This window comes from Sus scrofa, chromosome 13 (assembly GCF_054392235.1).
Source record: "Sus scrofa isolate SSC_HxYL_T2T_F1_AM1 chromosome 13, Sscrofa_HxYL_maternal_Yorkshire_Landrace_v2.0, whole genome shotgun sequence".
Lineage (NCBI taxonomy): Eukaryota > Metazoa > Chordata > Mammalia > Artiodactyla > Suidae > Sus > Sus scrofa.
Window position 1 is genome coordinate 46293122 of NC_139395.1, and position 24654 is coordinate 46317775.

The window sequence follows — 24654 nt, forward strand, 5'->3', positions numbered from 1 at the left end:
CTTATGTATTCTCTACGCTTTCCTGCTTCAATAACAGAGTTAAGTAGTTATGACAGAAATATTCATTATCTGCTTCTTCAACCAAAAGTCTGCCAACACCATTGCTGAGGGTAGACTGTATATAAAGCAGCAAGCATAGTAAAATGTTAATGTCAGAATCAAGGCAGTGGATAAATGCATGTTCTGTAAAACTCCACTTTGTCATATTTGAATATTTTCATAATAAACATTAGAAAAATGTGGAGTTCCCATTGTGGCTCAGTGGTTAACGAATCTGACTAGGAACCATGAGATTGCGGGTTCGATCCCTGGCCTTGCTCAGTGGGTTAAGGATCTGGCGTTGCCTTGAGCTGTGGTGTAGGTCGCAGATGTAGCTTGGATCCCACGTTGCTGTGGCTCTGGGGTAGGCCGGTGGCTACAGCTCCGATTGGACCCCTAGCCTGGGAACCTCCATATGCCATGGGAGTGGCCCTAGAAATGGCAAAAAGACCAAAAAAAAAAAAAAAAAAAAAGAAAAGAAAAATGTAACGAACTCTGAAAACTCAGTTATCATTTTTCAATAGTGAAATAGTAAAATGATGTTTTCCAACACTAAGAAAACTCTGAATATTAGAAAGACATAGCAACTTCTTTTATAAAACCTGCTGGTATAAAATTTGTAAGGGGTTTTATTCATAGTGGATAAAGAAGCAAGTCCCCTTTCCATTGATACAGATGGGTCTTTAAGGGGAATGGGCTGACACAGACCGATATTTCCCACAATTAGCCTTTCCTTGAACTCATGGTCCCTGTTTCATTCAGTCTCAGCCTAATGAAACGCCGATTAAAGTTCTGGCTATTTCTTTTTTTTTGTATTTTCTAGGGCTGCACCCACGGCATATGGATGTTCCCAGGCTAAGGGTCTAATCAGAGCTGTAACCACTTGCCTTCGCTAGAGCCACAGCAACGTGGGATCTGAGCCGCGTCTGCGACCTACACGCATCTGCAACCTACACCACAGCTCTTGGCCACGCCGGATCCTTAACCTACTGAGCGAGGCCAGGGCTCGAGCCCGCAATCTCATGGTTCCTAGTCGGATTCGTTAACCACTGAGCCACGACGGGAACTCCATTCTGGCTATTTCTAAAACCACACAGGAACCAAACAGTCTTTGTTTATAGACACCAAGGATAGTTGATTCCTTTGACCAATCATGAAATCATGTTTGACCAGTCGGATTCCCAGAGGGCTGGGGAATAATATCTTCAAGAGACTTGGAGTTCCCGTCATGGCGCAGTGGTTAACAAATCCGACTAGGAACCATGAGGTTGTGGGTTCGATCCCTGCCCTTACTCAGTGGGTTAACGATCCAGCATTGCCATGAGCTGTGGTGTAGGTTGCAGACGCAGCTCGGATACAGCGTTGCTGTGGCCCTGGTGTAAGCTAGCGGCTTCAACTCCGATTAGACCCCTAGCCTGGGAACTTCCATATGCCGCGGGAGCGGCCCAAGAAATGGCAAAAAGACAAAAAAAAAAAAAAAAAAGAGAGAGAGAGAGAGAGACTTATTTGCAGGGGCTGTTTAGTAAGAGAATTCTATTTCCCATCTTTCTTGTCTCTGCATATTCTGAGATTCCCCAGTAGGCTCAGGACCTCAGTCATTCAAGTGGCTTTAGCATACAGCCCTCAAAGAAGAGAATAAACAGGAAATTTGAAGAATCTGTCCTCAGGAAGTAGCCCTGCTCTGTATCTTCACCAAGTGAGGGAGGACAGGCACAAGCCCAGATCCTGTGCTGGGGCCCTACAGACACACGCTATACTGTGTGTGCCCCATGCCTAAGGTCTTTGCCGAGAAATAATCACAAGAAGAACCTCACAGTGAAGGTGTAAGAAGTAGTCATACACCACCAGTGGGTTAACTGTTAGCGTGAAGAGGACTCCATATTGGCATCTTTGGAGAAATTACTCCATGGAATAGATAAAGACCCTCCAAACTAAGCCAAGGTCATGCAAACCTGAGCATTTCCTTTTAACATGGTCAACTGCACAGTCCTCAAATGGTATTGTCTTGGAGGAGGAAGTACCAAAGCAGTTCAGAGAAATACTAAAAGTTATCTAAAAAGCTTGTTATGGGTTACAGTGCTCAACACAATGCAAACATTTCCAAGTAAGATCAATCTAAGGTTTTAATGCCTCATACGGCTGTAGCTAAGATACTAAAACTGTTTAAATGATGAACAGGACAAAAGGTAAAAGACAAAAGTATTTTAAAAATCATTGTTACCTGATCAAGATTTTTGAAAAGAAGAATATCTTTGCAAGCTTCTTGAAGTCTGCATCTTTGTTGATCAGTTTTAGGGTGAATCACCTGCCAATCCAAATTAAAACAAGGGAAATTTAAAAATTCTATTTTAAAATATTACTTAACTAAAAAACTGGTATATTTCTTTCTCCTAAAAACAAGAAAAATTAAGAGCACATTTACCCTAATTTAAATTCTATACAGGAGTTCCCGTCGTGGCGCAGTGGTTAACGAATCCGACTAGGAACCATGAGGTTGCGGGTTCGGTCCCTGCCCTTGCTCAGTGGGTTAACGATCCGGCGTTGCCGTGAGCTGTGGTGTAGGTTGCAGACGTGGCTCGGATCCCGCGTTGCTGTGGCTCTGGCGTAGGCCGGTGGCTAGAGCTCCGATTCAACCCCTAGCCTGGGAACCTCCATATGCCGCGGGAGCGGCCCAAGAAATAGCAACAACAACAACAACAAAAAGACAAAAGACAAAAAAAAAAAAAAAAAAATCTATACAAATACCAGGCATACCCTGATTGTGGACAGGAAATGTGATGGGGTAAAGAGCACCCACCCTGGACCACCCACTGGCTGTGTAGCTGGGCAGCAAGTCAGCTACCCACTGGGATCCTCAGAGTCCTTATCTGTAAAGCAGAAGGTCACATATTCATTCATTTAACAAATGTCAAGCATCTACTAGGTGGCAAGCACCATTTCAGCTCTGGGGACACAGCAGTGAACAAAAGACAAAAACATCTTCTCTCACATTCAATAAAAACATAAAATATGTTAGAGTGTCATAAAGCTAAGGAGAAAAATAAGGTAAGGAAGGGTAATTAAAACTATGTGTGGGGAGTTCCCATCATGGCTCTGTGGAAATGAATCTGACTAGTATCCATGAGGACGCAGGTTCTATCACTGGCCTTGCTCAGTGGGTTAAGCGTTGCTGTGAGCTGTGCTATAGGTCTCAGACACTGCTCGGATCCAGCATTGCTGTGGCTGTGATGTAGGTCAACAGCTACAGCTCCAATTCAACCCCTAGCCTGGGAACCTCCATATGCTGCAGGTGCAGCCCTAAAAAGACAAAACAAAACAAAACTGTGTGTAGGAGTTCCCCTTGTGGCTTATCAGGTTAAGAACCAGACATAATATTCATGAGGATGTGGGTTCGATCCCTGACCTTGCTCAGTGGGTTAAGGATCCTGGTGTTGCCACAAGCTGTGATGTAGGTCACAGATGCGACTTGGATCCAGTGTTTCTGCGGCTGTCATATAGGCCTGCAGCTGCAACTCCAGTTTGACCCCTAGCCAGGGCATTTTCATATGCAGCATGTATAGCCTTAAAAAGAAAAGAAAACAAAACAAAAAACAACTGTGTGTGTATGTCATGTGTGAGTATGCGTCCAGATGAGGCCTCACTGAGAAGGTGACACTGTGTAAAGATTTGAAGGAAGCGAGGACAATCGGGGGAATGAGCCAAGTGGATATCCCTGAGAAGGACACCTCAAGCAGAAGGAACAAGTGAAAACAAGGCTTTATGGAAGGTGAATAGCATGTTTGAGAAAAACCAGGAGATGGGTGTGATTGATGCGGAGCACTCGGGAAAGATGAGGAAGAGACCACGTTTAGGGGTTTGGTGGAGGGCAGTGTAGATCACAGAACTGGCACTATTCTCCAGTGACATGGGGGCAATCTGAGGGTTTTAGCTGAGGAAAGAAAGAGATCTGACTTACGTTTTTAAAGGCACATGCTGGCTCCTGAGTAAAGAACAGCCTTGAGGGAAGCAAGACTGGAAACCAGGAAGCTACTGTGATTATCCTAGTGCTAAATGGTGGTGATTAGGAAGAGGGTGGTAGCCATAGAAGTGATGAAAAGTGGTGGAATTTTGGATGTTTTGAATACTGAGCCCAATGAATGTGCTGAAAAAGTGAAATGTGGGTAGAAAAAAAAATGAGAGGAGCTGAGAGTGACCCTATAATTTTGGACTTGAGCAACAAGAAGGATGGAGCTGCCATGAATTGAGCTAGGGAAGACTGTAGGTGAAAAAGAATGTCTAAATGGTAATAATCAGGAGTTCAGTCTGAGCTATCTATTGAAATCTAAGTGAAGGTGGCAAGTAAACAACAGCTATACAAGCTAGAGTTCAAACATCAACAACTGAATATTACTAGTAATAGTAGAGGTATAAACAAAATTAGAGTTGTCATAAGGATAAATGAGCTAACATGTGCAGTGTTTTTTAATTTTAATTTTTTCTTTTTAGGGCTGCACCCTCGGCCTATGGAAGTTACTAGGCTAGGAGTCAAATCAGATCTGCAGCTGCAGGCTACATCCCAGCCACAGCAACGCAAGCAGTGTCTGTGAACTACACCACAGCTCATGGATTCTTAACCTATTGAGCAAGGCCAGGGATTGAACCCGAGTCCTCACCGATGCTAGTTGGGTTCATTACCCCTGAGCCACAATGGGAGCCCACCATGCAGTGTTTAAAACAGTACCTGGCATTTAGGAAGTGCTCAAAAACCATGACTATTATTCCTAATATTATAGACATTCAATAAATGTTTATTGAACTAAAAAGAAACAATTATTGCCCAGTACTGCTGTTATAATTGAGACATACCAAGCTCCTTCCTAAGTACTGTCTTCAATCTAAAAAAGTATACCATTTAATTTGATCAGAAATAACAGATGTCAAAAATGTTAAGTATTTTAAATTGGTGATATTAAAAAGTTAGTAAAAAAAACTGTATTAACTTTTTAAAGCCTCAAGAATTTTACAATACCCAGAATAAAAAATTTTAAAACCTACATGTCTATTATATTCACACAATGGTAACATTTTATTTATTTATTTATTTTTTGTCTTTTTTTTGCTATTTCTTGGGTCGCTCCCGCGGCATATGGAGGTTCCCAGGCTAGGGGTCGAATCGGAGCTGTAGCCGCCGGCCTACGCCAGAGCCACAGCAACGCGGGATCCAAGCCGCATCTGCAACCTACACCACAGCTCATGCCAATGCCAGATCATTAACCCACTGAGCAAGGGCAGGGACCGAACCCGCAACCTTATGGTTCCCAGTCAGATTCGTTAACCACTGCGCCACGACGGGAACTCCTAAAAACCTGATCTTTTAATCCCTAAAATCAACCACAGTCCTGGAACAACCACTGTTAATAAATGGGATGTATTCTTTCAGGTATAAATCTTTGTATAAAGAAGTAAATAGATAGACGGATAAATAAATATTTTAAAATTATTTTTATTTTATAAATAAAATAAATGCATCTCAAATATACATCATTCCATGTCATTAAACCTGTATCATCATTTCCAATGGCTACAGATTCTCTTGATTTGAATGTACCATAATTTATCTCCTGGAATCCCCTATTTTGGTTCATTTACTTTGTTTCCATTTTTTGCTATTATAACACTGTAATAACCTCCCTAGGAAGGATCCTTAGGAAGGCTCCAACTGTTATTAGGGATGAATTCTTCTTCAGGTAACTACTTGACTAAGTATAAGACTCTGACAGCTACAGGTAGGCATCCCTTTTTACTACCACCTCAATCTTACTTCCATTTTTTAAAATAATTGTCAACTTGCTAGATAAAAGTTAGCATCTTGTTGAGATTTTATTTTGTATTTATTTTAAATATCAGCATTATTAGATGTGGAATGTAGAGGAGGAGGGGAGTGAGTGGGGAGTACAATAATTCTACCTAATACCGTTGCAGGAGTTCTTACCCTTGGATCAGTATCTTCCTCTTCCTCATCAGGGTTATAGGTCTCAGCACAGACTAAATTTGGAGAGAAAAAAATAAAGAGAAAAATGAATAAAGAAGTGTGTTTCTAGGAGTTCCCACTGTGGTGCAGCAGAAACGAATCCAACTAGTAACCATGAGGTTGCGGGTTCAAGCCCTGGCCTCACTCTGTGTGTTAAGGATCTGGTGTTGCCATGAGCTGTGGTGTAGATTGCAGACATAGCTCGGATCTGGCATTGTTGTGGCTGTGGCGTAGGCCAGCAGCTGTAGCTCTGATTCGACCCCTAGCCTGGGAACCTCCATATGCCTTGGGTGCGGCCTTAAAAAAAAAAAAGAAAAAAACAGTGTGCTTTTACTGAAAATAGGAAGTGAACACAATTTCCTTTTTTAAACTATTTTCTAAAACTCTACTGATTTTTGTAATCCCTTCCTTCAAGTAACAAATATATTAAGTACCTAGTGATGTCTGGCATTTTGTTAAGTGATGACAAGCCAGCTCTCCAGGGATTGGTAGTCTAAATAGGAGAGAAATGATAAAAATATCATCTACTAAACTCTATGGTAGCGGCAAGGACAAGCAGGGAAGTGCTGACTCTGCTGAGTTATGAAGCAGGGGTAGAAAACCACAAAGTACAATATATGCAATATAAACATATGATATGGGATTGAAATAATCACAAAAAGACTCAATTAAAATATCTCGACATTATTATGTACATGAATGACTTAAAAGTTAAGAATTTTAAACAAAACAAATATTATGTATCAGGTTCTGTTCTAGGTACAATATTATATAAACCTAAAACCGCAAGTTCTTTTGTGGTGCAGTGGGTTAAGGATCTGGTGTTGTCACTGCAGTGGCTTGGGCTGATCCTGTGGTGTAGGTTCAGTCCCTTGCCCAGGAAATTCCACATGCTGCAAATGTGGCAAAAAAAATAAAAAACTAAAACCAACTTGACTTTGTAGGTAATCTGTGTTTGTGCCAGCTGGCTACAGGACTTGTCTTTGTCATAATTCAAAACTTTAAAAAATATTCACTGAACAACTGGTATTTTTTTTTAAAGATTAAAAAAAAAAACCTGATTATTTATTTTTTGTTTTTTAGGGCTGCACTGGAGGCATGTGGAAGTTCCCAGGCAAGGGGTTGAATCAGAGCTGCAGCTGCCGGCCTACACCACAACCACAGCAACGCCAGAGCCAAGATGTGTCTTTGACCTACACCACAGCTTATGGCAATGCCGGATCCTAAATCCACTGAGTGAGGCCAGGGATTGAACACGAGTCCTTGTGGATCCTAGTCGAGTTTGTTACTGCTGAGCCATGATGGGAACTCCCTTGAACAGTTGTTTATAATAGCAGAATATCAGAAATTATGTAAATACTCATTTGAATAACGCAGATATAAGGAAAAATGAGGAAAATTCCCATAGGCTAAGACATAGTGAGTTCAAGGGGAAAAAAGACAAAAAAGGCAAGGTGAAGAGTATGCTACATAGCATGCTGGCCCTTTCATAAGAAAGGACTTTCACGAGAAAGAGGAGAGCTAAGAATGTAGGGGGATAAATATATAAGCATGAATATATATACCAAAACTTTTAACATATTTATTTTTCCATAGGAAATAAGAGGACAGTAATAAAACTGTTTCTTAAAAGGTAGGCAGAAACAAAAAAGCAGCAATAGGGAAGGGACTGAAACTTCTCTGAGTAAATTCTTTTCCAAAGTTTTGACATTTAAGTCATGTTGAAATGTTCCATATATTTAAAAAATTAAATTGATAAGGATGGAGGGAACCTAAAACAAAACACAAAGAGAAACAGATAAGCCTAACCCGCATTTTAGGTTGATAACAACCACAGAGAAGGAAAAAGGATTATCTTAAGTAGTTTCTGAATATAGTACTCTGACAATCCACTATTCCAACAACAAAAAAGAACTGCTGTTGATAGTGGTACAATAATTCCAAAACCCCCTGTGCACTATAGTTGTGAGTAAATGAATAAATACAAAGAAGTTTTTCACTGAAGAAAAGGAGAATACAAATATGGAACTGAAGAAGGATTAAAATAGGTAATGTCAGCACAAGTCATGATTTTAAAATCTTACACTTAGGTGTTACAACAGTAGACATGATGAATTATTATTTTTTTCATGATGAATTATTTAGTGAATAAAAAAGTTAGTGTACTCACTGACAAAACTGTTTTGCTAGGAATGATCTAGATTATGATTACCGGTGGTGCCCAGAATGCAACAAACCGATTCTTTCTTCACAATATATTTAGTGCAGGCCATTGCAGCTAGGAAAATTTTTCTTCTAATAAGTTCTCAACTATCTGCAATAACTGTATAATCTTTTATGATTTACCTCAAACTTCCACCTTCTCTTCTCCATAATGGAGCTAACAGTAGGTTCCTCTCTGAGGACTCTTGTAAGGATTCAAGTGAACAAGTGCCTGGCACAAAGTAAGGGTGTAGTAAATGTCAGCTCTGTGAACTATCACTATTTCCACTTCTCTTCCATTTGTCCTGGTTTTCTGTAATATTAATTATCATTATTTTGGTTCTATTCTCTATCTCAACTCTTTCTTCAGAGCTGTCTTCCATCACAGATTTTGCCCTTAATAATTTTGCAATTTTTTGTCCTCGCTATGTATTTAACGCCTGCTTTAGTTTCCTTAGAGTCTTTCCTTATCATACTCATTTCTCTTTCCATCTCAGTCTATTCTCCTCTTGGCTTTCTACTCAAAATTCATAAAAGCAATGATTTTTTTGTACTCTATCAGCATTTTGTAGTGGATCCATCCTTCCTTCCTCCCTCCGTCCTCCCTTTTTTCTTTTTCTTTCTTTTTTTTTTAGGGCTGCACCTGCAGCATATGGAAGTTCCCAGGCTAGGGGCCAAATCAGAGATACAGCTGCTGGCCTACACCACAGCCATAGCAACACAGGATCCAAGCCGTGTCTGTGATCTATACTACAGCTCACTGCAATGCCAGATGCTTAACCCACTGAGCGAGGCCAGGGACAGAACCTGGATCTTCATGGATCCTACTCAAGTTCAGTATCACTGAGCCATGACAGGAACTCCCTGCAGTGGACCTTTCTAATCTTCATTCCTGTCATATCCTTAATTTGCCAAGTTCAACTCCCTGCACTGGACCTTTCTAATCTTCATTCCTCTCATATCCTTAGTTTGTATTGTCTGTTAGGTTTATTTCTTGTTGGCAGGCAAGGAATATAAATGCTTCTTGATCTTACACTCAATTCTTTTGTGTGTGATGACTAAAAAATTATATATCTACAATGAGGGGATAAGCTGATACATACCACTCTCAATTCTCAGTTTCTTAGAGACATTTACTCACTGCGGCCAGATTCCCCTTCCTCAATGATCCTTTAAAGTAATGGAATACTCAAGAAATGGTGACTCCCAGCATGTCCTATATATAGGACTCCCTTCCCTGCCCAGCCTAGATACTCTAATTGTATGGACCATGACTTCTGTGCTATAATGCCATCAATACTCTGCTTTTCCAACAGGGACCCAGTATCTGTAAACAGATGGAGAAAAATCGGGGAGAAGAAAATAAAGCCCAGACACCATTCTAGTTCCTAAAACAGCACCAGGTAAAGTTTTGCAGAGAGTGCTCCCCAGGCCCTGGCTGGTACAGGCTTTGTGTAGCTGAGCTACAAAAGTGAAAATGAGATATAGATAATGACTCACTATCTTTCTCCAAGCCATTCCTGTGTCTGCAAGGAAACAAGTTGATCTCAGATCTAAAGTTTATCTCAGTCCTAGACTAACGCAGACACCTTCTTGAGTTTCTGGATGTTTACTGGTGCTAATGTTTGCATCTTCATAGGTATTTGGGTAGGGGACCGAGGAAATTGCACTGAGGACAGCTAACCAGACTCTATGGTACAGAGCAAATTTCTTGGTTCTCTGCACTCTTGATTAATGTTGTCATTATCAGCTCAGCTTCCTAAACTAGAAATCTGGAATTCACCATGACTTCCTTCTTTCACCTCTTGTCCAATGAATACATCAGATTCTTCCTCAGAAATATTCTCATATTTGACCCTTACTCAATCTACTCCAATTGCTACTCCTTGGTCTAGGATCGTGAAATGTCTTCTTAGATAAATGCATTTTTAAAAAACCTAATTTTGGAGATAGATGGGTACATGGTATTATTATACTAACTTTCTCTACTTTTGCATGTTATGAAATTTTTCATTTAAAAGAACAAGGCCTTGATATGACTGACAGGATTTTGCTGATAATGACACTTAGTCTTGAGCTAGCCTACTTCCAGGCTTGCTTCTCCTCTGATTTTAGAAGAAAGTATTTGAGCAACTTAGTTCATTTTCATATTTCTAGACATTAATGTAACTGAGGCAACAAATGTCAAAGTCTTAAGTTCTTAAGGTATAGCACATGATTTAAATAAATGTAATTATTTTCATTAAAATTATTAGTATGTTTCTACTTTTGGAAAAACATTCCATCTTTATTTTAAATTGGTTTTGGTTTTTTCCCCCCTTTTCTTTTGAATATTAGACTCAGATCCCTTTGCCCTCTTTCTGTCTGCCATCAACCTTTCTACTTCTCCCTGGTCCTGATTCCAAATTACTTTTCTACATAAAAATCCATTTTTAAGTGTCTATGTGATTGTTGCCCCTTGTGGTTCTACACATCAGGAAGCTTGTCTCAAAACACAAGTTACCTAGGGAGGCTCAGTGTCTGTGTGATGCCCTATGCAACCTCAAGAACTACAATGAATGTCATGAGATGCTCAAGACCTATTGAACATGAAGTCTAAAAAGAGCAGCACAGCCTCTCATTTGAGGGAATTTATTTCGCTATAGTTCTCCAGCAGATGTCACTAGTTACTAACATGAAACTAGGAATTTCCATTGTCAGCAGTAACGAACCCAACTAGTATCCAGGAGGACATGGGTTCCATCCTTCGCCTTGTTCAATGGGTTAAGGATCTGTGAGCTGTGGTGAAGGTCGAAGATGTGGCTCAGATCTGGCGTGGCTGTGGCTGTGGCTGTGACTGGCAGCTATAGCTCTGATTTGACCCCTAGCCTTCCAGATGCCACATGTGCACCCGTGAAAAGTCGGAAAAAAAAAAGTAATAGGAAACTATACAAAGTAATAATAGATTATCCAACACAATTTCTTCTTCCAAATTTTAACACGCGCTTACTTCATCCAAGAGTGTGAATCACTAAAAAAGTACTTGTGAGAGAAAACCCATTCATTTCTACAAAGAAATGAGCAGAGATCCTGGTCACAGGCCGGAGGCCCTGTGCTGTCCTGCCAGTACCTATGAAGAGTTGATCTAGCCTGGATATATTAGTCAGCTAGGGCTGCCACAACAAAATACTACAGACTGGGTGGCTTAAACTACAGTAAGAGAGGTTTCTTTTTTTTTTTTTTTTTTTGATGAAATAAATTTTTTTTTTTTTTTTTTTTTTTTTTTTTGTCTTTTCATGGCCAAGGCATATGGAAGCTCCCAGGCTAGGGGTTGAATTGGAGCTGGAGATGCAGGCCTACATCACAGCCACAGCAAGGCCAGATCCTTAACCCACTGAGCGAGTCCAGGGATCAAACGCGTGTCCTCATGGATGCAAGTCAGGTTGGTTACCGCTGAGCCACAATGAGAACTACTGGATGAGATTTTTAAAGTAACAGAATCAAACTAACATTTCAAACTCAAAGACAGTTAACATTAATTTAGTACTATTTTAAGAAAGCTGGCTTTAAAGAATTTATGAACTCTCTTCATTTGATGTTTTTATTACTTGATGTAGAGGGACTGTTCTGCTAGAACTTAGGATTTGGAAAGCATGGTTTTTCAATTCCAGTGATTTGCAAGTGAGAGGCAGTCTTAAGTCATCCTTCCACCTAGAATGGATCCTTCCTGATAACAGCCAAATAGTAACTTCCATGTTTTTCAACTTCTAGTACAATTTCTGCCTCCCTCCAAAAAGTGTTTCTTGCTTTTTTTTCTGCCTACAATTTCTCCTCCTGATTCCCGACTCCTTCCTTTGTTCCTTCTATTCATCCATCCAATCCATAATGACACTGTTCTAAATGTTAACTACACATCAATGAACAAAACAGACAAAATTCCCTGCCTGACTGGAGCTTACACTCTTACATAGGTAACTAGACAGTAAATAGGATAAATAAGTTAAAGAGGAGAGGCACGAAGGAGAAAATAAAGGAGATACGTTGTATATGCGCATGGGTTGGGGAAGTGGGAGGATTTTAAATAGGACTTATTGAAGGCCTAAGAAGGTTTCTTTCTTTGTTCTTTTTTTTTTTTTTTTTCGGTCTTTTTGCCATTTCTTGGGCCGCTCTTGCGGCATATGGAGGTTCCCAGGCTAGGGGTCCAATAGGAGCTGTGGCCACAGGCCTACGCAACAGCACAGCAACTCGGGGATCCGAGCCATGTCTGCAACTTACACCACAGCTCACAGCAATGCCAGATCCTTAACCCACTGAGCAAGGCCAGGGATCGAACCGGCAACCTCATGGTTCCTAGTCGGATTCGTTAATCACTGAGCCACGATGGGAACTCCAAGAAGGTTTCTTTCAAATGAAGGTCTGAAAAATGTGAGTGAACAATACATAAAGGTAGCTTTAGTGAGAAGTTCCCGCTGTGGTGCAAAGGGATCAGTGGCATCTTGGGAATGCTGGGACAGAGGCCTGATCCCTGGCCTGGCACAGTGAGTTGGGGATCTGGCATTGTCACAGCTGTGGGTTAGGTTGAAACTGGGGCTCAGATCTGATCCCTGGTCCAGGAACTCCATATGCTGCAAGGCGGCCAAAAAGGAGAAAAAAAAAGTAGCTTTGCTGAGATATAGGAAGGTAAGTCTGATTGGAATGGCCTCAAGAGAGAATAAAAGAGAAACTAGAAATTCGGACAACTTTTCAAGGGGTTCTGCTGTAAAGTTACAGAGAGAAAAAGGGTGATGGCTGGAGAAAGAAAAGTGGTTTTTAAGAGTTCTTTTATTTATTTATTTATTTATTTATTTATTTTGCTGCACCTGGGGCATGTGAAAGTTCCTGGGCCAGGTATCAGACGCATGCCACAGCAGCAACCCAAGCCACCACAGTGACAATGTCAGATCCTTAACCTGCTGTGCCACAAAGGAGCTCCAAAACTTTTCTTCTTTCCTTTTTTTTTTTTAGGGCCGCACCTGCAGTATATGGAGATTCCCAGGCTAGGGGTCGAACCGGAGCCATAGCTGCTGGCCTATGCCACAGCCACAGCAACACAGGATCCAAGCCTTGTCTGTGACCTTCACTACAGCTCAGGGAAACGCTGGATCACCACCCACTGAGCAAGGCCAATGACTGAACCCGAGTCCTCATGGATACTAGTCTGGTTTGTTAACTACTGAGCCACAGAGGGAACTCCTAAAACTTAGGATAGATGTCGTGGAGTCTATGGAAATTCTCTTCTGTTACTTCTAGTTTCATAGTTAAACTGAAAAGGAGATTATCTGCTAAGAATGAAGACAGAGTAGGTTTTGGGTGAGAGAATGTATGAAAGACTTACCTAGAAGGACAGAAGAGTGAAAGAAGTATAGAAACACAGTATGGGAGTTACTGCTGTGGCACAATGGGGTCAGTGGAGTCTCTGCCACACCAGGACACTGGTTCAATCCCTGGCCTGGCACAGTGGGTTAAAGGATCAGACGCTGCCACACCTGTAGTGTAGGTCACAACTGTGGCTCAGATCTGATCCCCAGCCCAGGAACTTCATATGCCATGGAATGGCGGAAAAAGAAAAGAAATAAAGAAACATGGTATGATTGCTGCCACCAAGAGCCTACTAGAAGTTAGTGATCATGAAATGAAAGTAAGATCCGTCAAAAGGGCTACGTGTTTTCCTTCAACCAAGTACAGCTGTGGTACAGACACAGACTAAGAGGAGAGTGTGGCTTAGCCAAGCAAATAAAAAGGGAAAAGTAAATTGAAAGTATGTGCCAGGGTGTGGTTATAATAAATTTAAGGTTAGTAAAGAGGAAGTGATAAAGAGGGAAAAGAAGATAGGAGTTGTCAGAGCCAGGGTAGGACAGCAAAGGAGCTGTTAGAAGATAGTAGGTCGTGGTGGGAGACTGGGATCACTGACTGGGAAGAGTTGTAAGGCTGGTCCTCCCCGAGTACAACCATGGTGGGTGAGTGACTGAAGCAAGGTGGAAGACAAGAATCTTGGAGAAGAGGAGGTCAAGGAATGGAAGATTATTTATGTTGAAATAAGAAGGAAAAACCTGAGGCTATTAGAGGACTAAAACAAGGAGGGGTAGTGGCTTATAGAATATAATGTGATGTCTAAAGCCAAGGGTTTTAGGAAGGAGGGAGAAAAAATGCTATGGAAGCAAAAATGAAGAACAAATGTCTTTCACATATATTCTCTCAGTGTTACAAAGATGGTGAATGGGAAAATGAGAAACGAGCCACCATTTGAAATGCCTGCAGGGTAAGCCAAACTTCAGCTAGATTAAGGAGATGAAGACTATACTCACAGAGAACAGGCCAAGAATTTAGGAGATTTAGCTGAAGACTAACCAAGAGTTCCAGAAGGTACAAGAAAGGGTCCTTTAAGGATAGGAAGGGTAGTACTTAGGAACCATGCTACCTTTGAGTACTTTATCACCTTGACTATTATAAGTTACTTAACCTCTGCTTTGCCCCTACTTTCGCCATCCATACAATGGGATAATCACAGCATGGATCTCATAGTGTTAGCATGAGGATTAAATTCAACAATCCAAGAAAGACCTCAAAACTGTGCCTCTAGCACATAGCATGCACTCAAAAAATGTTAGCTGGAGTTCCCAGCATGGCTCAGTGGAAACGAATCTGACAAGTATCCATGAGGTCACAGGTTCAATCCCTGGCCTTGCTCAGTGGGTTAAAGATCCAGAGTTGCCATGAGCAGTGTTGTAGGTCGCAGACACGGCTTGGATCTGGCGTTGCTGTGGCTGTGGTGTAGGCCGGCTACTACAGCTCTGATTCGACCTCTAGCCTGGGAACTTCCATATGCCTCGGGTGCAGCCCTAAAAAGGCCAAAAAAAAAAAAAAAAAAAAAAAAAAAGTCAGCTATTGCTAACAAGCTATTTTTATCTCCTGTATAATCATTTTGGATTCTATGAAGACTTTTTTATTTTCATTTAACATTTGAATTATATTAAAAAGTTTTAACCCTTCAGTAAGACTATAAAAGCTATGGGGGAGGGATAATACCAAGTACTTGCCTGAGTCCTCCACAGAGATTAAGGACTGAAGCACACTGACAGAGAGCCCAAGCAGCAATTCATCTGACTGTCTCTGACCTCTGGAGGAGATGTCACTGCACTCTCCATCTCCCAGGCCTAAACATGTCAAGAGCTACTACTAATCTTTAGGTAAAAAGGGGTACAGGGACAAACAGAAATGGGAGATGGTAGCTCAGTGGATCTCACATCATCAGCCTTAATCCCTACTCCATTTTCTCTTTGTAAATGACTGCTTTCTTTCTTTTTTTTTTTTTTTTTTTCTGCACTCGCAGCATAGGGAAGTTCCTGGGCCAGGGATCAAATCCAAGCCACAGATGTGACTTAATGCCATACCTGCAGCAATGCCAGATCCTCAACCCACTGAGCTGGGCTGGGGGTTGCACCTGCGCCACCATAATGGCTGCAGAGACAACACTGGATCCTTAACCCACGGTGCTACAGCAGAAACTCCTGTAAATGACTTTCTATGTGTAACAACACGTTCTTCAATCTCCTTTCAACAGACTCTGTTGTACAAGCTTATCAAGGGCTTTCTGCAAACTTAAATGAGCAGATTTTCTTAAAGAAAAGGACTGACAGAGAGAAAAGAGATTCTGAGCCTTAAGAGATGTTAGGTCACATGACAATTTAAAAATCCAGAAATCTTCCTAGGAGTTCCTGTTGTGGCTCTGTGGGTTAAGAAAGCAACATAGTGTCTGTGAGGATGCACATTTGATCCCTGGCCTCACTCACTGTGTTAGGGATCCAGTGTTGCCCCAAGCCACAGTGTAGGTCACAGATGCACCTCAGATCCAGTGTTGCTATGACTGTGGCATAGGCTGGCAGCTGCAGCTCCAATTCAACCCCTGGCTGGGGAACTTCCAAATGCCGCAGGTGCAGCTGTAAAAAGAAAGGAAGGAATGAAGGAAGGAAGGAAGGAAGGAAGGAAGGAAGGAAAGAAGGAAAGAAAGAAGGAAAGAAAGAAGGAAAAAATAAATAAACCCTCCTAGAAAAAGAGGACATGAAAGCTATGACACACACAAACTAGCACAGCAATTTGGAAACATATTAACATCCCAACTGTACAACCAAATAAACTCTAGATGTATGCAAAAGTCAAGCATTTTAATTACAAAAAACTTTCAAAAAACACATTTATCAGCTCTATTGAAAAAACAGGGAACTTCTCAGCTTAGGAACAATCATGAAAAATATAGATGTATATATAGTCAATGAATATTTACTGAGTATCTGCTATGTGCCAGGTAGCTTTCAAGGAACTAGTCACAGATCAAAATTTTTGAATCAATAAAAAATAGCATAAAATAAGTAGCACAAACAACCTGGAAAATTTTGTATTAAAAATTTCAAAAGCTTAAAAATCATAATAGAATTCACTCACACTTACAAAAAATAATCTAGATAACAATGTTAAAAAGGAAAAATATCAAACTAGTCCCATACCAAAAAAATTAAAATGTATTTCCCATATTTGGAAAATGTTCATTTGTTTGTTAATAATCAAAGGAATGCCAAATAAAACAATCTGAGGTACTATTTTATAACTACACTAAAAGAGGAATAGGGAGTTCCCATTGTGGCACAGGGGTTAACAAATCTGACTAGGAACTATGAGGTTGTAGGTGCGATCCATGGCCTTGCTCAGTGGGTTAAGGATCCAGCATTGCCATGAGTTGTGGCGTAGGTTGCAGATGTGGCTCGGATCCCATGTTGCTGTGGCTCTGGCGTAGGCCGGTGGCTGCAGCTCCAATTCGACCCCAAGCCTGGGAGCCTCCATATGCTGTGGGAGCGGCCCAAGAAATGGTAAAAAAAAAAAAAAAAAGAGGAATAGGTCTCTAAGTCAATAATACCTCAATTTAAAAATATATTACGAGAGGGAGTTCTCATCCTGGCGCAGTGGTTAACGAATCTGACTAGGAACCATGAGGTTGCGGGTTTGATCCCTGCCCTTGCTCAGTGGGTTAAGGATCTGGCGTTGCCATGAGCTGTGGTGTGGGTTGCAGACAAGGCTCAGATCCCACATTGCTGTGGCTCTGGTGTAGGCCAGTGGTTACAGCTCCGATTCGACCCCTAGCCTGGGAACCTCCATATGCCGTGGGAGCAGCCCCAGAAAAGGCAAAAAGACCAAAAAAAATATATATATATATTAAGAGAGAGTTCCCATTGTGCTTCACTGGGTTAAGAACCCAACTAGTACTTGTGAGGATGTGGGTTCAATTCCTGGCCTCACTCAGTGGGTTAAGGATTCGGCATTGCTGCAAGCTGCAGCACAGGTCCCAGATGTGGCTTGGATCCTAAGTTGCTGTGGTTGCGGGCACAGGCCAATGGCTGTGGGCAAAGGCTGGCATCTGTGGCTCTGATTCAGTCCCTAGCTTAAGAATTTCCATATGCCACAGGAGCAGCCCTAAAAAGAAAAGAAAAGAAAAACATATATATTAGGAGTCCCTACTGTAGCACAATGGGTTAAGAATCCAACTGCAGTGGCTCGGGTCACTGCAGAGGTGTAGGTTTGATCCCTGGCCTGGTGTAGCTGGTTAAAGGATCCAGTGGCTTGGTGCAGATTTGAGCCCTGGCTGGGGAACATCCACATGCTGCATCTGTGATATAAAAAAAAAAAAAAAAAAAAAGAAGAAGAAGAAGAAGAAAAGAGAAGGTACTGTCCATATTAGTGAGATGGTGGTAGAAGAGAGGTCTTTCTAGGGTGTCTTTCTCCCTGACTATTTTGTACACTATCTCTAGAAACCAAAACACAGAAAAGGCCAAGGCAATGCTCAGTCTCTGATGGAGAATACCCTCTCAGCACTACCAATGAGGAAATAATTTAAGTGGCCCAACACTGTGAGCAAGAAGCTAAGGGTAAGCGTAATCTAGAATGCCAGAAGCAGTGATATGAAAGTTTTTAGAAGCCATAATTACGAACATGGAAAAATATTAATGCATAAAAGGAAACATGCTAATTATAGTAATATAAAAACATGTACATATGTACTCAGAACTTAAAATGAAATAGAAAGAAGGAATCATAGGTAATTTTTATAATGTTCTGTAATGCTATCAACTTATCTTTTTATTAAAAAGATCAATTTATTTTAAGGTAATCCTATCTTAAAATAGCATTTTAGTAATATATTATGAAAAAGAACACATACCTGATACTCGCCGATCAAATCTGCTAGGAATTGGAACTGCAAAACAAAGAAACGACATTTAACCATCATTATGTCACATGACCCCATCTCTCCCTTTTTTTTGCAAAGATCTGTGTCAACAGAACTAAGCACCTCATACCAAGTGGTGGGTCAATTTATACTCTTCCTTGGAGTTCCCATCACGGCACAGAGGAAATGAATTCCACTAGGAACCATGAGGTTGTGGGTTCTATCCCTGGCCTTGCTCAGTGGGTTAACAATCTGGTGTCGCCGTGAGCTGCGGTGTAGGTTGCAGCCGAGGCTCGGATCTGGCATTGCTGTGCCTGTGGCTTACGCCAGCAGGTGTAGCTCCAATTAGATCCCTAGCCTGGGAACCTCCATATGCCATGGGTGCGGCCCTAAAAAGCAATAAAAAATTATACTCTTCCATAATCAACCACAGATAGTGGTTCAACATGATCACATAAAAACAGTATAAAGAATAACATATGTCTTTGAATACAAGCTATTTATAACTTCAACATACTCAGTGGCAATTTTATTTCTGCTCACATCAAGTTCCATACAATCTGTATCACACCAAATGAATAAAAAACCTATTAAATTTACTAGTACTGTTATGACATCAAATAGTTACATTTTCTTCTATTAAAGATAATCCCCAAACGTGCTAGCTAATCGCATTTACATTTCATTTTAAATTTTTTAATGAGTATTACTAAAATGAAAAATTAAGCATTAAGTTATACTCTCCCTAAATATGGGTGGGTTTTCTCCGCCCATTGTCAGAGTATTAATGAGAAAAATGTATCCCATGTCTTTAGGTTAAAAAAAAAAAAAAGTTTTCTTATTGCTAATTTTTTTCTACTTTTCACCTATCATTCCTTATATTTGATAGTTATCTAAATTCTTACCACTAAGCTATATCATTGAACAAAGTGATTTTTTTAACCTTAAAAGATTATTCTACTTTCATTTAAAAATGCATAATATGCCATATAAACCCTCCAAAAAACCCCAGAAATTTGAGAATTATGAAAAACAAATTGAAAATGGCTCAGCCAAAGTTTAACATGAGGCCTTTGAAATAAATATAGACCCTGAGGTTCCCATCGTGGCTCAGTGGTTAACTAATCCGACTAGGAACCATGAGGTTGCAAGTTCAATTCCTGGCCTTGCTCAGTGGCTTAAGGATCCGGCATTGCCATGAGCTGTGGTGTAGGTAACAGACCGGCTCGGATCTGGTGTTGCTGTGGCTCTGGCATAGGCTGGTGGCTACAGCTCCGATTGGATCCGTAGCCTGGGAACCTCCATATGCCATGGGAGCGGCCCTAGAAAAGGCAAAAAGACAAAAAAAAAAAAAAAAAAAAAAAGAAAAAGAAAAGAAAAGAAATATAGACCCAGGAAGGAGGCAAATGCTCATTTATCCTAATAGGATTGGATTATTTTTTTACATAGCATGGAGTCAAAGTCATGTTACTGGAACCATCAGACAAATATTCAGTTAAAAACTCCAGCCATTCCTGATAGAAAGTACCTACAACTTGGAGCTCCTATCGTGGCTCAGAGGTAACAAATCTGACTGGTATCCGTGGGGACATACAATCCCTGGCCTCACTCAGTGGGTTAAAGATCTGGTGTTACCGTAAGCTGTGATATAGGTCATAGACGCAGCTTAGATCCTGAGTTACTGTGGCTGTAGGTAACAGCCAGCAGCTGTAGGTAATAGGCCAGCAGCTACAGCTCCGATTCAACCCCTAGCCTGGGAACTTCCCTACGCCATAGGGTGTGGCCCTGAAAAAAAAAAGAAAGGACCTACAACAAGCTCTCACTACTTCCTCAATAAGAGAGTGGACTAGTCAAAATTAATCCATCCACCAGGAAAGAAAGTGATAAATTCAGTTCAACAAATACAGGCAGAATGCCTAGTATGTGCCATGCACTATAGTAAACAATTTGGGATACATCAGTAAACAACACAAAGATCTCCTGTGATTTCATGGAGCTTGCATTCTAGGTTGGAGGATGTGGGAGGGTTTCTTTTTTATTTTCCAATATTTTTTTGGCTGTACACATGGCATGTGGAGGTTCCTGGGCCAGGGATCAAACCTGCGTCATGGCAGCAATCCAAGCTGCTGCAGTGACAAGGGAATTCCCTGGAAAAGTTTCCTTTGATCATGTGCTTGTCACTCAGGTAGACAGATGAAATGTACACCAGCTTTAAGTCCTGAACCTAGGGCTCATGGGATTTCCAAAATTAAAACCCCATTAAACATTAGTATAAACCTAAAATTATAAAGCACACAGTGAAACAACTTAGCATGGATGTTATCAGGAGACAAATCAAACAAAAGATTAGATATCAAGCTTATAGAGCTATTGGAATTCCTGATGTGGCAGCAAAAGGATCAGCGGTGTTTCTGGAGCACTGGAGCAGTGGGTTAAGGATCCAGTATTAACCTGGTACTGTACCCAGCTCCGTACAGTGGGTTAAGGATGTGGCACTGCTGCAGCTGTGGAGTAGGTTGCAACAGTGGCTTGGATCTAATTTCTGGCCTGGGAATTCCACATGCTGCAGGGTGGTCAAAAAAAAAAAAAAATAAAAAATAAAAGATTATAGAACTATTGTAAAATAAGAATAGTATGTCTGAAACAAAGAGATAAAAGAAGGAATAAAAAATTTTAAGTTCAGGAGTTCCCTTCATTGCTCCGTGGTTAACGAATCCAACTAGGATCCATGAGGACTCAGGTTCAATCCCTGCCCTCGCTCAGTGAGTTAAGGATCTGGCGTTGCCGTGAGCTGTGGTGTAGGTCGCAGACGTGGGTCGGATCCCGTGTTGCTGTGGCTCTGGTGTAGGCTGGCGGCTACAGCTCCGATTCAACCCCTAGCCTGGGAACCTCCATATGCTGCAGGAGCGGCCCAAGAAATGGCAGAAAGACAAAAAAAAAAAGAAAAAAAGGATCCGGAGTTGGAGTTGCTGTTGCTGTGGGGTAGGCCGGTGGCTACAGCTCTGATTCAACCCCTAGCCTGGGAACCTTCATGTGCCGAGGGTATGGTCATAAAAAGCAAGAAAAAAAAAAAAAAAGAAAAAGAAATTTAAATGCATACACATGAAACTGATACAACATTGCTAAGTCAATTATACTCCAAAAAAATTTGAAAAAAAAATTTAAATGCAAACTTAAAAGTACTACTTTATCATGGAAAAAAGACATCTTTTAAAATTCTTAACGTGTTCCCTCTAACCATAAGAGTTCAAAAGCATAAAAAAAAAGTTGACTTGCAGTATAAAATGTAATTAAAAACAAAAGAGACTTGAGGCATTTAGCTCGAACGGATGAAAAGGTAAACAAAATGGGTATATACATGCTGCCTGATAAAACTGTGTTATTTCATTTTTAATTAGTATACATCATATAAGCATTTATAGGCCAGAGGAAAAAGCTGCAGTTAGAGCAAGATACAATGCCAATGCACACAGAGAAAGCAATCAATGACTGTAGCAGTCAGAGGCTGTCTATTGTAATTTGCCACTGTTTAGAGAGCTCAAAACAAGAGCATCAGACTTTATGTGGATTAAAGTGTTCAACTAGCATAAGTATGAGAGAATCTTCCAGCAGAAAACAGTGCCTAAAATGCTCTTTTTGTGTGTGTGTGTCTTTTTGTCTTTTTCCAGGGCCGCACCTGCCCGCATATGGAGGCTCCCAGGCTAGGGGTCTAATTGGAGCTATAGCCGCCGGCCTATGTCCGAGCCATAGCAACTCAGAATCCGAGCCATGTCTCTGACCTACACCACAGCTCACAGCAACGCCAGATCCTTAACCCACTGAGCAAGGCCAGGGATCGAACCCACAATCTCATGGTTCCTAGTCGGATTTGTTAACCACTGACCCATGACGGGAACTCCCCCCACTGTCTTGAATACCTATAAGACCACTGGAAAGAGGATAGGGGACTTGGACACTCAAAACAAGATGGAATTGAAAAGAACCACTTGGAAATGTTCCCTATGAGTTGATCAGCATTGGACACAGCACTTCTGTTACAACATGAAGGAACTGGAGCAAAGGAAATCATTGCCGACTGGATTTATAAAGATCACTTTGACCATGGCTAGTGGAGGAAGGTAGTACACTGCTTAGATGTCTGGCTTCAGACAGGAGGAAAACAAATGGATTCTAGGAGATTTACAGAAAATAAAATCAGGAATTCCCTGGTGGCTCCTCAGGTTAAGGATTTGGTGCTGTCACTGTTATGATACAGGTCACTGCTTGGCAGAAGTTCAATCCCCAGCCTGAGAACTTCTGCAGGCAAAGGAGTGGCCAAAAAAACCAAGATAAAATCTATACAGTTTAGTGACAGAATCATTGTTTTCTCCATAAAACATCAGATAAAATTATATGCCTATAATCATAAAAGACAAGGTATTCAAAATGTGTATCATTCAATCTATAAATAAGGGTGCTGTCATGGATTTCAAAATCATAAAATGTCAGAGTTGCCATCAGATGTATCTACAAATTAGATGTATCTACAAATTCATTTAACCTGGCTATGGCAAGTATATTTCATCTCACATGGCAGCTCTAATTGATATCTCTGGTATACCTGAATCATCCTGGCTCTCTCCTTTCTTTCATTACTCACATCTGCTTCATTAACAATTCCATCTGTTCTCCCACCCACTTTATTTCTTGAAACAGTCTACCATTCTCCATATTCACTGTTACCCTAGTCTGAAGTACATCATTTCTTCCCCAGATGACTGCAACAGCCTCCAGACTTTCTTCCCACTGCCAATCTTGCCCCACATTAATCTATTCTCCACACAGTTATCAGTGATCTTATCATTCTGGAAGAAAATCTGGCAGTTTCTGTCAAAATTTTAACTTTGAACTGTTTTTGATCTAGCAATAATTTCATTTCTAGGAATGTTATATATATGTATATGTATATATACACACACACATATACACATATATAACATACATATGTATATATATATCACATATTCATTATAGTATTGTATATACTAGAAAAATGAAAATAAAAATTGGGAACTATGTCTGGTCAACTATGTCTGTTATGATGGAGCATGACAATGTGAGAAAAAAGAATGCACACATGTATGTGTAACTGTATGCTGTACAGTGGAAAATTGAGAGAACACTGTAAACCAGCTATAATGGAAAAAAATAAAAATCATTACATAAAAAAAAGAAATTTAAAAAATTGTTTAGAAAAAGAAGTTAAGGAAATACTAGCATAGGTAAAATACAAACCTTTATGCAGCAGATCTGTATGAACTGTCAATGAGACCTTCAGGAGATATACAGAGATAGATTATATATATATATATATGTATGTATGTGTATATATATATATATGTATGTATGTGTGTGTGTATATATATATATATATATATATATATATATATATATATACACATACATATGTATATTTGTCTTTTGAGGGCTGCACCCATGGCATATGAAGTTCCCAGGCTAGAGGCTGAATTGGAGCTGTAGCTGCCAGCCTACTCCACAGCCACAGCAATGCAGGATCCAAGCTGCCTCTATAACCTACACCGCAGCTCATGGCAATGCCAGTTCCTTAACCCACTAAGCGGGACCAGGGATTGAACACACATCCTTATAGACACTAGTCAGGTTTGTTACCCCTGAGCCATGATGGGAACTCCAGGATATGCTGTTATGTGAAAAAAAAAACCTGTATAAGCACTATATGAAATAATCCAAATTTTGTCTTTAATTAAACTTTCACTGGGCGTTCCTAGTGGGTTAAGCACCTTGGGTCACTGGGGAGGTGTGGGTTTGATCCTCTACCCAGCACAGTGGGTTAAAGGATCCTGGGTTGCCACAAGAGCAGCCTATGTCACAGTTGTGGCTCGAATTCAATCCCTGGCCCAGGAACTTTCATATGCTGCAGGTGCAACCATAAAACTTAAAACAACAACAACAACAAAACAAAAAAACTTTTATATGTCACAAATTTAAAAGTCCATTAGTACTATAAAGCTATAATTTTAAAAACAGCAACATCAACAAAACACAGCAGTCTTCTAATCCGTCTCTTGCCAATTCCTGCTCCCAGGGGCAACTGTACCAATTCTTTTTGCTATTTCTCCTGCGATTTATTTTATATTTCCAAATAACA

At 40.6% G+C, this 24654-nt stretch overlaps 1 protein-coding gene and 1 long non-coding RNA gene across 4 annotated transcripts in view; one reads left to right on the forward strand and one right to left on the reverse strand.

Annotated features, from left to right (window-relative positions):
- PRKAR2A (protein kinase cAMP-dependent type II regulatory subunit alpha) overlaps positions 1–24654 on the reverse strand; it is a 93339-nt gene that overhangs the window by 31504 nt on the left and 37181 nt on the right. For 2 of the 3 annotated variants that reach the window (XR_014822460.1, NM_214258.2), the window contains exons 2-4: positions 18477–18512; positions 6011–6063; positions 2261–2344 (exon numbers count right to left, since the gene is read on the reverse strand). Coding sequence is in view for 1 of the 3 variants with exons in the window: in NM_214258.2 (NP_999423.2) it covers positions 2261–2344; positions 6011–6063; positions 18477–18512 (173 nt within the window). In the remaining 2 variants the exon portion in view is untranslated. Of the gene's footprint in view, positions 1–2260; positions 2345–6010; positions 6317–6602; positions 6674–18476; positions 18513–24654 lie in introns of those variants that run through there. The other variant, XM_084987076.1, reaches the window with a different exon arrangement.
- LOC146397308 (uncharacterized) lies at positions 15561–19869 on the forward strand. The gene is made up of 2 exons (XR_014823167.1): positions 15561–18695; positions 19630–19869. It is a non-coding gene; the product is annotated as an uncharacterized LOC146397308 (long non-coding RNA).